Source organism: Bufo bufo, chromosome 10 (genome assembly GCF_905171765.1).
Source record: "Bufo bufo chromosome 10, aBufBuf1.1, whole genome shotgun sequence".
In the NCBI taxonomy this organism is placed as follows: domain Eukaryota; kingdom Metazoa; phylum Chordata; class Amphibia; order Anura; family Bufonidae; genus Bufo; species Bufo bufo.
This window is the reverse complement of record NC_053398.1, coordinates 144,247,500-144,261,246: the sequence shown is the minus strand read 5'-3', so window position 1 is coordinate 144,261,246 and position 13,747 is coordinate 144,247,500. Positions and strand designations below refer to the sequence as shown.

General features: G+C 47.0%; 1 protein-coding gene across 1 annotated transcript in view; it reads left to right on the top strand.

Annotated features, from left to right (window-relative positions):
* Positions 1-12,364, top strand: part of NUP210L (nucleoporin 210 like) — a 39,533-nt gene extending 27,169 nt beyond the window's left edge. Inside the window, exons 28-41 of the mRNA XM_040408965.1 lie at positions 1,318-1,449; positions 1,537-1,689; positions 1,770-1,861; positions 1,952-2,126; positions 2,212-2,387; positions 2,496-2,716; positions 3,860-3,996; positions 4,277-4,403; positions 5,067-5,216; positions 5,303-5,538; positions 5,686-5,878; positions 8,074-8,178; positions 11,800-11,925; positions 12,270-12,364. Coding sequence (XP_040264899.1) covers positions 1,318-1,449; positions 1,537-1,689; positions 1,770-1,861; positions 1,952-2,126; positions 2,212-2,387; positions 2,496-2,716; positions 3,860-3,996; positions 4,277-4,403; positions 5,067-5,216; positions 5,303-5,538; positions 5,686-5,878; positions 8,074-8,178; positions 11,800-11,925; positions 12,270-12,364 — 2,118 coding nt within the window. The remainder of the gene's footprint in view (positions 1-1,317; positions 1,450-1,536; positions 1,690-1,769; positions 1,862-1,951; positions 2,127-2,211; positions 2,388-2,495; positions 2,717-3,859; positions 3,997-4,276; positions 4,404-5,066; positions 5,217-5,302; positions 5,539-5,685; positions 5,879-8,073; positions 8,179-11,799; positions 11,926-12,269) is intronic.
* Positions 12,365-13,747: the final 1,383 nt, after the last annotated feature.

The window sequence follows — 13,747 nt, the reverse complement described above, 5'->3', positions numbered from 1 at the left end:
GCCTGAGGATGGGTCATTGATATTAGGAGCCTGAGAATAGGTCATTGATATTAGGAGCCTGAGGATGGGTCTTTGATATTGGGAGCCTGAGGATGGGTCATTGATATTAGGAGCCTGAGGATAGGTCATTGATATTGGGAGCCTGAGGATGGGTCATTGATATTGGGAGCCTGAGGATGGGTCATTGATATTAGGAGCCTGAGGATAGGTCATTGATATTGGGAGCCTGAGGATGGGTCATTGATATTGGGAGCCTGAGGATGGGTCATTGATATTAGAAGCCTGAGGATGGGTCATTGATATTAGGAGCCTGAGGATAGGTCATTGATATTAGGAGCCTGAGGATAGGTCATTGATATTAGGAGCCTGAGGATGGGTCATTGATATTGGGAGCCTGAGGATAGGTCATTGATATTGGGAGCCTGAGGATAGGTCATTGATATTGGGAGCCTGAGGATGGGTCATTGATATTGGGAGCCTGAGGATGGGTCATTGATATTGGGAGCCTGAGGATGGGTCATTGATATTAGAAGCCTGAGGATGGGTCATTGATATTAGGAGCCTGAGGATAGGTCATTGATATTAGGAGCCTGAGGATAGGTCATTGATATTAGGAGCCTGAGGATGGGTCATTGATATTGGGAGCCTGAGGATAGGTCATTGATATTGGGAGCCTGAGGATAGGTCATTGATATTGGGAGCCTGAGGATAAGTCATTGATATTAGGAGCCTGAGGATGGGTCATTGATATTAGGAGCCTGAGAATAGGTCATTGATATTAGGAGCCTGAGGATAGGTCATTGATATTGGGAGCCTGAGGATGGGTCATTGATATTAGGAGCCTGAGGATGGGTCATTGATATTAGGAGCCTGAGGATGGGTCATTGATATTGGGAGCCTGAGGATGGGTCATTGATATTGGGAGCCTGAGGATAGGTCATTGATATTAGGAGCCTGAGGATGGGTCATTGATATTGGGAGCCTGAGGATAGGTCATTGATATTGGGAGCCTGAGGATAGGTCATTGATATTAGAAGCCTGAGGATAGGTCATTGATATTGGGAGCCTGAGGATAGGTCATTGATATTAGAAGCCTGAGGATAGGTCATTGATATTAGAAGCCTGAGGATAGGTGATTGATATTGGGAGCCTGTAAAACCTATTTAACTATGAAATGAGCAGGCAACTTTTCAAAACTGGTTTAATGGAATTATGATATCATTGAGTCTATGGGCACCTTTAGACTAGGTAAACATAGTTCCTTGGTTCTTTCTTATCAATGGTCATGTCAACAATGATATCTCTTTTACGCTGCAGATGCCTGTATATGTGATGGGAATCTCCAGCACACAGACTCCATTTTCCTTTAGTAATTCAAAGCCTCCTTTGCAATTCTACTGGTCACTAAATAAAAGGGATGTGGTGACCCTGGAGCCCCGTATGACTGAGGTGACTACTGGGAAATAAATCTCTCCTGTACGTCTTTTACATGAAAATATTTTCAGGATAAGGAAGAAAAATCCTCTTTATTTCCAGGCATCTGTAGAATTGCAGCCCGAGCTAAACTTTGCTCAGTTGGTCCGGACTTGGGCCATTGGTCGGGTAAGCATTAAAGTGACCGTACGCTCTGTGTCTGGAGGACAGTTTGAGGGTAATACAGCTGAGCTAGTAGACCAGGTACAAGTTGTGGTAAGTCTGGCTCTTACGGTTCTCCCGATAGTTGTGTGCAGAGTTGGGTTCTCCAACTCTAAAAATGTTTTCTGAAACAGGTTTTACGGGGCCTCTCTCTGTTGACGCCAAAATGCCCGATACAGCAGATCCTTATGGCTCCAAATTCTTATCTCACTGTGACGACAAACAAGTAAGAGACGGTGAACATTTCCACTTGCTTCTTGATAATGAGTAGATGATGGTCCACCCGCAAGCCAGTAAATCTACCTTTGTGATTTAGAGATGGAGGAGCTTCTGTGATCTCTTACATCCTTCAGTCTTTTCCCAACGCTTCGGTGATTGAAGACGATGGTCATGGCCACCTAAGAGCTGGAGGCATTACGGGATCCAGTATCCTTAAGATCTCAGCTGTGGAACCATTTGGAATAACCCAGAACCTTGTCATTGGTGTCCAGGTAGGGGGGAACCTTCAAGAACTTTATTTATGGCAGATAAAGTGATTTCTTTTACACTACTGCGTTATCGATAAACCCTTCTCAGGTGGCTCCTGTCAACTACCTAAGAATTGAAGTCAATCCCAAGCTCCATACTAGAAGCGGTCATCCTCTGGCATCTTTTCCTGTCGGTATAACCTTGGAGCTCAATGTGCACTTTTACTCTAGCATTGGGGAAAAATTTCACACCCAGAAAACACAACTTCGTTTTGCAACAAACAGGTACTAGCAAATTGTAAACCACCTCAACTGATGTCCTAGACCCCTGCCCAAGCCTGTCCTATGGTCTTCACATAGTTTTGCATTCAATTTTGTGTTTCTTCCTTACAGAGATGACCTCCTACTAATCGAACCTGGTATTAGGAATTACACCTTCCTGGTAACAACAGTGATGCAAGGAGAGACACTGCTGAGAGTCTGGGATGAAGCACATCCAGGGATGGCAGATTTCATGCCAATACCTGTAGAAGATGCCATATCGCCAGAGCTCAAGATGCCCATTGCCGTTGGAGAAGTCATTTGTTTAAGTACAGAGCTGGTCAACAGTAACGGTGAGGTCATTACTGCTAAGATGATGTATAGCTCAAAATTACTCCAAAATTACTTCTTGAATAGTGATTTTTTTAAATTATTATGCGGCTAAGTTGTGACTTTTCGGCCAACACTGCCTTTTTCAAACTGAAGTGCAAACAAAAAGAAGTATATACAGTAAATAACAGTTTGATACATCATGACAAACATGGTATACAGTAGGTGCCTCTGTGATCAGAGATATATCATCCATATCTATGGCTTTTACTGCGCAAGTCCATGTGGCGGTATTTCAATTGCATGCAAGGAGCGACATGAACATAATTTAATAAATGTCTCATCTACTGCGTAACAAACGTATTGTGGCATGACCACCCGCTGTCACAAGGCGGAAATCCAAGACACATAAAAAGCATATAAACATATGAGTGTAGAGGTCAAACTTAATACTACTGGCGTGCAGGACATGCATTCAGAAGCTGTCCCAAGACGGATGCCGAGTCAACCTGCTTAAGAAAATTTTGTTTAGGAGGCGGTGGAGGAGCAGAGGCAACAGGGCCACTCACTGGGGACTGAACAGAAAACAATAACCCCTCGGGATAAAGGTAACTAAAGAGACCTGCATTACTGGCCTACCTGGTGCCGCTTTGTGAGGAACTTGGAAGTCGATGGCTAAGTCTCGCCAAATGTGCTGCTGCACTGCCGGAGGATGCCATGCTGCGACCTGTGCGGTCATCATTCTTAATTTTATTTATTCCTTCAGTGATCCTGGTTCCTCTTGCCTCTTTTTTATCTTTCTTCCTTTATATTTTTATTTATTTTTTCCTTTTTCCCTTGTTTTTCTCCCTTTTTTCCTGGTTCAATTAGAACTGGTATTTAAACAGTCCTCCTCATCATGCTGTTCACATTTTGACATCATGAGACCAAGACGACACCTAGTAATTGATGATCATTACCTTGCCATTGCAAGGCTTCAAGCAGAATGTTCTCAAACGGAAGACTATGACTCCAAAAAGGCTTGTAAAAAAATAAATGTTATGACTTCTTGATTATAATTGGTAAATAAAATCGTAAATAAAAACGAATATAAAAAAAAAAAAAAGAAAGCTTTTGTAATTACTCAAAAGATGCTCTCACACCAGCCTTCTCTTGTTGTTCCCCAGATGAGCCAGGGGTCTGGCAGACGTCTCCAGGTCCATTCCTTCAGGTAGACGGGGTGACAGGTGTGGCTGTAGCTCGCAGTAAAGGGATCACAAATGTCTTCTATATCATTACTGGGATGTTCACGACACACAAGCAGGTGAGAGGCAAAGGTATATGTGATAATATACTGCAGTACAGCAAAGCGAGGGGATATAGGCTGATTAGAACAGCATGGGCCATATAACTACAGTACAAGGGTAGTCAGCAGAACTGGACCCATCATGTATGCGGCCTCCAATTTTCTGCCCACCATTATGGCTGCTATTAAGGATGGTTTGATTGTTGCAGTGCAGACAACGCCGCATCATGTAGTCTTCACCATTTCTCCTACATGAGGCCCAGTCAGTGGATAACAATACTGTGATATTTAATTTCAGGTGACAATCGAATCCTCCGAGTCCCTCATTATGAGACTCACATCTCAAAGTCATGTCACTAACTTCCCGTCTACACGTCAGTATACCGCGTTTGTCTCTTTCAGCCGCACAGAGCCTGTTATAAAAGGTAAGAATGAGAAATGTCTACGTCAGTGTTATCAGGTAGGGTAGGCCACGAGATCACTGAAATGGTCACTGCTCCGATCCTGGTCTTCTGGCTTGAGTTTTCCAAAGCCTTAAAAGTTCCTCATTGCTTTTTGGAGGGTCCATGCAGCTATTGTCAACAGACACTTAGGCCAAATGGCTGAAGAAACTCTCCTTTTGATGATGCCAAAGTGCTTCAGGCGGCACAATTCACCTATAACACCTCTTCTTCCCTGCGAGCTCAGTTATCACGAAGGTGTCTGGTTGACTTCAGATGCAGAAGTCAAGAGGGTATGGCACACAGAATAATCCAAAGAGGTAGTCAGAGACCAAAACCAGGTCACAACTGCTGCTGAAGCTCCAGAAATCACATACCAGGTTATGGACAAGTATGCAGGGAACATAAGCAGAGCGCCTAGCACTGTAACAGGCCAGGAGACGGTGCGCTCTTCTGCACATGTGCTCCCAGACATATCTACCAGCACCGCCAAGAGACTCCTCATGGAGAGGAGGCTCTGGAGCTCGGTGAGCACATGATGGCTTATTTTTCATTGAATATGTTTCCTTGTATAGGGGTGCGAGAACTTTCTGCATGGCACAAAATGTCTTCTTCCCGTTACCATTTTTTTTATATTTTATTGGTCAGGTCCATGCAGCAAAGTGCAGATAGAGGTGGCGCAGGAAATGCTGACATCTGCCAATCTCCTGATCTGCTCGGTGCAGTTCAGTAACCAGTCCATACACATCCCAGCCACAAAGGTCTTCCAGATCCGACCAGACTTCAGTGTGGAGACAGGTATATGGAAGCAAGGTTGGTCACCTGATGATTTCGAGGAGTATAATTCAGTATTTGTAAAGTTTTAAAAACTATTGTATTTCTAGGACACTATACTTGTGAGATCTCCCTCAGGACACTGACACACATGGAGATGCAAGCCCTGAGCACAGCGGACACCCTGGTGGAGTTAAGAGCATCTCTACTTGGAGGAGTTGGACTTCTTCACGTCCCTTTCCACCCGGCCTTTCATGTAAACCAGACTGAGCTGCTCTTCAGTAGGCACGAGCTGGACAGCCATATCAGGATCTATGGGACCAGCATTGTTCTAAGGAATGTGGAGGTATCTGCATCTACTGCTCATGATTTTTAAACCTGCTGAAAGATTCCAATTGCCCAATGAAGAATCATCGGGTAATCGGTGGCAGTATTACACCGCCAGCGACGATCGGCCAGTGTAATACAGGCTTTACTTTCTTTTACCCTGCAGATAGCATCAAGCTTCCCAGACTTGCTGTTCGGAATAGACATAATTTCAGCAAAGCAGGCCGGACTGTTCCTCATCTCTGTGTCTGCTCTGGACTTCGAATCCATCCGCTTATCCCCAGTGCCCCTGTTTATTAACATCTCGTGTGCTCTGACCGGTCAGGATATGGCACTGCCAGTGAAGGCTGTCCTGGAAGGTCAGTTTGATAACATTATGACACCCGATAAATGCATATATAACACTACTACATCAGATAATACAAACACTATACGGAGAAAAGGTCTAAATCCATAGACATTAATATGGAGTTGGCCCCCCCTTGGCTCTTCTGGAAATGCTTGCTATAAGATTTTGGAGCGCGCCTGTGGGGAATTTTTGCCCATTCATCCAGAAGAGATTTGTGAGGTCAGACATTGATGTTGGCGGAGAGGGCTGGAAAGCAATCTCCATTCCAGTTCATCCCAAAGGTGTTGGATATGGGTTGAGGTCAGGGCTCTGTGTGGCCAGTCATGTTCTTCCAAACCAAACTCCCCCAACCTTGCCTTTATGGACAATTGCTTTGTGCACAGAGGAACAGAGGAGAGCCTTCCCGAAACTGATCCAACAAAGTTGGAAGCATACAATTGTCCGTAGTGTCTTGGTCTACTGAATGATTAGGATTTCCCTTCATTGGAACTAAGCGGCCTAGGCCGACCCCTGAAAGCCAACCCCACAATATTATGCCTCCTCCACCAAACTTTATAGCTGGCACAATGCAGTCACCATGCAACCCAGACTCATCCATCAGGATGCCAGATGGAGAAGCGCGATTCCTCACTCTACAGAGCAGCGTGCTTCACACCACTTCATCCGACGCTTGGCATTGTGCTTGGTGATGTAAGGCTTGCATGCAGCTGCTCAGACATGGGAATCCGTGCCATGAAGTCCCGGCACAGGTTTTATGTTGATGTTAATGCCAGACGAGGTTTGGAGTCTGCAGTTATGGAGTCAGCAGGTCATTGGCGACTTTTATGCATCCTGCTCCTCTGGTCTTCGCAAACCCGCTCTGTAAATGTACGTGGTCTCCTCTTCGTGGCTGAGTTGCCGTGAATCCTAAACGCTTCAACTTTACAATAATACAGTTGAAGGTGAAATATCTAGGAGGCAAGACCTTTCACAAACCGACTTTGCAGCAGTGGCGTCTTTTTACAGGACCATGCTGGAATTCAGTGAGCTTTTTAGAACAAGCAATTCCTTTACAAATGTTTGTAAAGGCAAACTGCATGGCTATGGACTGGAGGTTATACACCTGTGGTAATGGCAGACTGTGTGGTTAGAGGCTGGATGGTTTACACCTGTGGTAATGGCAGACTGCATGGCTAGGGACTGGAGGTTATACACCTGTGGTAATGGCAGACTGTATGGTTAGAGGCTGGATGTTATACACTGTGGTAATGGTAGACTGTATGGTTAGAGCCTGCATGTCATACACTGTGGTAATGGCAGACTGTATGGTTAGAGCCTGCATGTCATACACTGTGGTAATGGCAGACTGTATGGTTAGAGCCTGCATGTCATACACTGGGGTAATGGCATACTGCATGGCTGGAGGTCATACACCTGTGGTAATGGCAGACTGCACGGCTAGCAGCCGATTCTAACTAATGCTATATGCAAAAGTGGCCTCTAGATGGCAGCAGAGTCTAGTTGTGCTCAAGACCTTCAATTCCAATGACGGCTCGAAACCCATTACCCTCCAATCCCTGGTTAAGGCCTCTTGCACACGACCGTATGGCTCTTTCAGTATTTTGCGGTCCGCAAAAAACAGATCCACAAAAAATACGGATGACGTCCGTGTGCATTCCGTTTTTTGCGGTACAGAACAGCTGGCCCCTGATAGAACAGTCCTATCCTTGTCCGTTATGCGGACAATAATAGGACATGTTCTATCTTTGAACGGAACGGAAAAACAGAAATACGGAAACGAAAGGCATACGGAGTACGTTTTTTTGCAGATCCATTGAAATGAATGGTTCCGTATACGGAACGCAAAAAATGGAAGGTAAACGAAAAAAAAACGTTTGTGTGCAAGAGGCCTAAGGGTCCATTCACACGTCCGTGGTGTATTGCGGATCCGCAATACACCCGGCCGGCACCCCCCATAGAACTGCCTATTCTTAGGACATGTTCTATTCCTTTGCGGAGCCGCGTCCCATTGTGCTTCATTGAGAATGAATAGGTCCACACAATTCGGATGCGGACCCATTTGCGGACATGTGAATGGACCCTAAAATGTATATATATCGGTACATTAGGAAATTTGTGTAGTATATTATTAGTTACATCAGTGACTTCCTTCATTTCACTCACCACCTTGATTAACCCAATGATTTGCTATGATTTTCATTCCAGACCAGGAGGCTGAGCGCAGGCCTCTCTCTATACCCGCCATCTCCATCTATGTTATACTTCTCACTGCGTTTGCCGTAACGGCCATCACCTGCGTCACACTCATTGGTAAGTTATTCAGTGTTACACTCAGCTGGGCCCATCTAGCATCCATGTCCAAGCACGTTACATTCAGGACTCGTGTACTTTCTTCTTTGGGGTGTCCTAGTAGCCCATAAAACTACAACAGTATAGAGGCAGCCCCAGAAAGGGGGGATTGTGGAGGCCGCATGACCCCAGACTCCCATCCTCTGCAATTTATCCCAAACGAAGATACATCCAACTCACATCACCCATTGGTTTTGATGGCAGGTTGGACAAGTACCAGGAGTGGTGGTCCAGGATCTGAGACTTCACCAATACGATCTTCTTATGTGTATCTATGTTATCAGATGATTGTATGAACTGGTTTCCCTCTTTAAAGGGGCTTTCCTCGGGATAGGTCATCAATATGAAATCGGCAGGGCTCCAACTCCCGAGACCCCCGCCGATCATCTGTATGAAGAGGCCACAATGCTCGGTGATTGCAGCAGCCCCTTCCTAGGTCGTGTGACGTCACGTTCATCAGTCACATTCACAAGTGAATGGGCTGAGCTACGATACAAAGCAGGGCCACGATCAAATGGACGGCACTGTACGTGGTGAGCACCGCAATCTTCTAAACAACTGATTGGCGGGGATCCCTGGAGTCAGACCTGTGCCAATCACATACTGGTGCCCTATCAAGAGGACAGGACATCAATATGATAATTCCAAGAGAAGCCCTTTAAATATGAACAATCATGTTTACCTTCAGTGTCATATGCAGAGGGAATCCAGAGGTTGAGATCAGCCTTGTCTACCACATAAGACGGCTCCTGGAAGGCACAACCTCTCCCTGCAGAGACCCTTATTAGACTGCCCCATCATCGGTAACAAGCGTTGGTGGGTGAACTGGTAACTATCCGATCCAACCAGAATTCTGGTCTTAGTATGGGACGGGACAAGTCTCACTGGTAATGGTAGAAGTCTTCAAACTTTCAGGGACTTTTACCAACTCAAGTGAAAGACTAAATGAATTAGAAAAAACTCCCACCCATTGATCAGCGCAAGATTTTGCAATGCGCCCCTGGAATCCATCCGGCCCCCCTTGCCTCGGTAACATCAATTTTCCTTCATGAAAGATCTCACTTCACGCTTCGGTGTGGGAGGAAAACACCACCCCGAGCATAGGAGGGAAGGGGGGGGGGACAGGGAATCAGGCCTGAGAACTAGGGAAGGAAGATGGACACCTCCTAGTGAGAACCCTAACCAAAATCCTCACCGACTACCAGTATGAACAGACCCCAGAGGTAGGTGAGTTCATACGCAGGAATACCTAGAGTCCTATCTAGCCCTATAGGACCCTGGTACTAATGGCAGGGACGAAAAGGACGAACAGGAGTCTCCTTCAGGCCTAATACAAACAAAAGGCAAAGGAAAGCCGCGGCCTTCTCACTGTTTACCGCCGGCCCACTGACGTCAGGACTAGCATCAACTAGCGTGGGCGGGGCTAAGCTCCATTCAAGTGAACAGAGCTTAGCCCCGCCCACGCTAGTTGATGCTAGTCGTGACGTCAGTGGGCCGGCGGTAAACAGTGAGAAGGCCGCGGCGCTACTGGAGCGCCGCTGCCTTCTCAAACAGCTGATCAGCGGGGGTCCCGGGTGTCGGACCCCCGCCGATCAGAAGCTGATGATCTATCCAGAGAATAGCTCATCAGTTAAAACAAAGTGCAGAACCCCTTTAACTTCAAAGAGGCTATGGAAGCACCTGGAGCTCAGCCGAGATCCAACTACTAACAATCCACAGGCACAGAAGCTATAGACCGCACAGCATTGTGGGAGAAGCAACTATAAATAAGGAAGGTTAAAAAATAAGCAACACCTGAGGCAAGGGGCGAGGCCATTACCTGAAACAACACAGACGCCTATTGATCCACAAGGAAAACCTGTCAGATCAAACCACGTGTCGCCAGTCTCACAGATCTCCTGCCACCCACTGTCGCCGGGACGTCCGTGACAATGACACTATAAACCAGTTCACTCTTATGTTCCCTATGGGGTAGTTACATTTCAACCTCCCCTCCTGTATCCCTGCTGCTATCAAAATGTGCAAAAAACTGAATCAGGAAGCCCAGGATCCAAACTAGGAGAAGCCGCCTCTCCCTTATAATCAGTTACAACCGTAACTCCCTTCCACATACTCCGTGAATTATCTTCAAAAAATTCCTTAACTCGTGCACATCGTTGTTGGCCATCCTGATACCTTTAGGCTACTTTCACACTTGCGGCAGGACGGATCCGACAGGCTGTTCACCCTGTCGGATCCGCCCTTCCGCTATTATGCCGTGCCGCCGAACCGGCGCTCCGTCCCCATTGACTATAATGGGGGCGGAGCTCCGCCGCAGTACGGAAGTTCGCGGTAAGAGGCCGCAGGACTAAAAAGTCGGACATGCAGGACTTTTAGTCCGGCGGCCTTTCGCCGTGCTCTGCTGTGCTGCGTCGGAGCTCTGCCCCCGTCCCCATTATAGTCAATGGGGACGGAGCGGCGGTCCGGCGGCACGGTGAAATAGCGGAAAGACGGATCCGACAGGGTGAACAGCCTGTCGGATCCGTCCTGCCGCAAGTGTGAAAGTAGCCTTACTCAGTTCTCAGGGATTTGGAAATATATTAATGACCATTTTTTAATTACTATGTCCGTACAAAAGGCTACCTAGTCTAATCTAATACTGAACAATATCCCTCCAGTGCTTCCCCTGTACAAAAACATCCCAGTTCATACGTTCCAAACAGTCCTGCAAAACCCTAGCCTTACCGGTAATTCCTTTTTCACAAAACCTCTACAGCGGCACTCGGTATTCATGGTCTTAGTGCCGCCATGGAGGGTGAAGGCAAAAAAACCGAATTAGTCTTACCAGTAATGCCTTTTTCATGCAACTCCATGACGGCACTCAGACCATGAACACCAAGTGCCGTCATGGAAGGTGAAGAGGAAACTGGAACTGTCATGACCCATCCTCGGGACAGGCAAACGGTATCTGTTTGGCAGGGGTCGGATCAGCTGTTTCAGAGTAGCTCCGGCGCCAGAACTGCATGGCTCCATCCATTCTGTAGTGAACAGAGCTAGTTACTACAACACTGCACCCATTCACTCCAATGACCCAGCTCCACCCGCAACGCGGTGTAGTTCCGGCGCCAACTTAAGTGCACAAAAATCTCTGCAGGACAGATGATCAGTAGGGTCGAAGGGTGTTAAATCCCCGCCAATCATACGATGAGTGCCTATCCTGAGGCGGTACCAGTCATCACTTGTCAATGTTTGACCCCAAATAGAGCTTAGAGACATGACTACATCAGCCAAACTAGGGCCACCCATCTGCAGACACCCCTTCAGGACTGCTGAGGAGCAAAACTCCAACTACACCGCCAGGTCTCCGCAAGGAGAATCAGTATCTTCCAAAATCTGCTTCAAGGGGATCTCCCCCAGTCTAGCACCAGAAAAACTCAGAAACAGTGCTCTACCACGGGTCGGACACTGACTTATAGGGTATCGCTACCTATAGAGGGCACCACGGGACAGTCTTCTTCCTTCTGGAGGAGAGCTAATTGGCATCACATAAGTCTCCGATATCATAACTACTGTAGCATGTGATTGTTGTTGGCCTGCACTGAGCCTCCATTTCCCTTACTAATCTGCAGAAGATGAAGTTCTTACTGACTATGTCTCTATTTCCAGTGTACAATGCATTCATTGACCGCCTGCAGACAACACCCATCATTTATATGTCAACGTCAAACGGTGAGTTACCAAGCGTCTCATGTATGGGACGTTCACTGGGTATGGAGAGAGAAACAGGTTACAAAACTATTGCCAAACTGAGAATTATCAGCGATACGCGTTTCTAGATAATCGGCCCATGTGAGGATAGCAAATGCCTGTTTATTGGGTCACCACCAAAAATCGCAGTTTCCGGGCAGCAGATCGTCCTGCATAAAAGGATCTACTGCCCAGAAACCATGAATACAGTGGAAATGACTGCGGCAAGTAAATGCAGCTTCGAGCAAATAATGAAGTGTTTGGTTCTTTCCCGATTATTCCTTGTAAGTTTAGTGCAGTCATGAATTATTTCCTCCTACATCCAGGTCTCAGCCCCATCAGAAGCCCACAGGACACAAGGTCCAGCCCAGTCAGGAGAAGATCCAACTATCATGGCCGACTGTGGAGCTCCGGACACTGACGAGTCACCACATCCCATTCATGGAAGTTATTATGTTACTTACAGAGAAGTTTAACGTGGAAATAAAAGTTATCTGACGCGGTCAACGGGGGTCATGTGCTGCGACAGCAATGTAACGGGGCTGTGATAAGCGTGTACATACCAGGCAACCGGGCATGGGGACCCTAGGGAGAGACGGCCCCGTCAAGGTCGGTGCTATCTGCTTTGCTTGGGCGTTGAGAAAGTGTAAGGGACTTCTCCACAGAAGCTGCAATGAGGGAAGCAGCACATGGGTTACGGATTGGGGACCAACATGCACCGGGCTCCTCTTCCGTCTTGGTTGGCATAACCCAGTGCCAAAAGTGGCCTACTATGATGCCTGCCACCTTGTGTGTACGTGCTCATGCCCTATAACGTTTGCACGGGGCAGTTTTTGACTTAGGGCACCAGCCAGATGCTACTTTACATGTATCAAGAATATATCCAGACCTATTATAGTCATATAATACTTCTCCAGTGCCTTAAAGAGGTTTTCCGAGATCGGTGGGGGTCCGACACCTGGGACCCCTGCCGATCAGCTGTTCGAGAAGGCACCGACGCTTGCAGTAACGCCGAGTGACGTCAAGTTCATCGGTCACGTGGCCTAAGAGCAGCTCAGTCCCAATGAAGTGAGTGCAATACCAAGCACGTCCACTATACAATGTACGGCGCTGTGCTCGGTGAGCAGGGAGAATGCCGCGGCGCTCACAGGAGCGCCAATGCCTTCTTAAACAGCTGATCGGCGGGGGTCCCGGGTGTCAGTCCCCCACCGAGGGGTGAGGATAGATCATCAGTATGAAAATCTCAGAAAACACCTTTTAAGTAAGAGCTTTCTGGGTAACCTTCATAAAACCACTGCGACCACGGGGAAGTATATTAATGTAATACTCACGAGGTATTAGATAATATCACCGAAAAATTAGGAAGTCACAGTCGAAAGTGATACTTGTTGTCAGTAAGAAGTCGCAGCCGCTCTCTGCTCAGTTTTGGCCGGAATCCCCCTCCTGCCTTGGCTTTATTGGAAATACAATGGTGGGATATTTACAAGAATCCTAATGTGGAGGAGGCTCGGTGCGTGGGTGAGGGGAGGGGAACCACTGCATTTCCAACATGACATAATTCTATCCTTTTTGCGTGAACCAACACTAGGAAGGAAGGTCTTGTTTGTAAGATTTGATGTGCTGCCCCCATCTGTATGTGTGCTGGGAACCTGAAAAACAGGTCAAGGAATAACCAGGAGGACTAAGTTTATCCATAGATCTACCCGATGTACACTGCTCTGTACAGTTCATGTACAGTCATCAGACAGAGATACGGCGCAGTCACTGCCCACAGTGCCCCTTCCAGTGTCCTGTAAAAATGCCG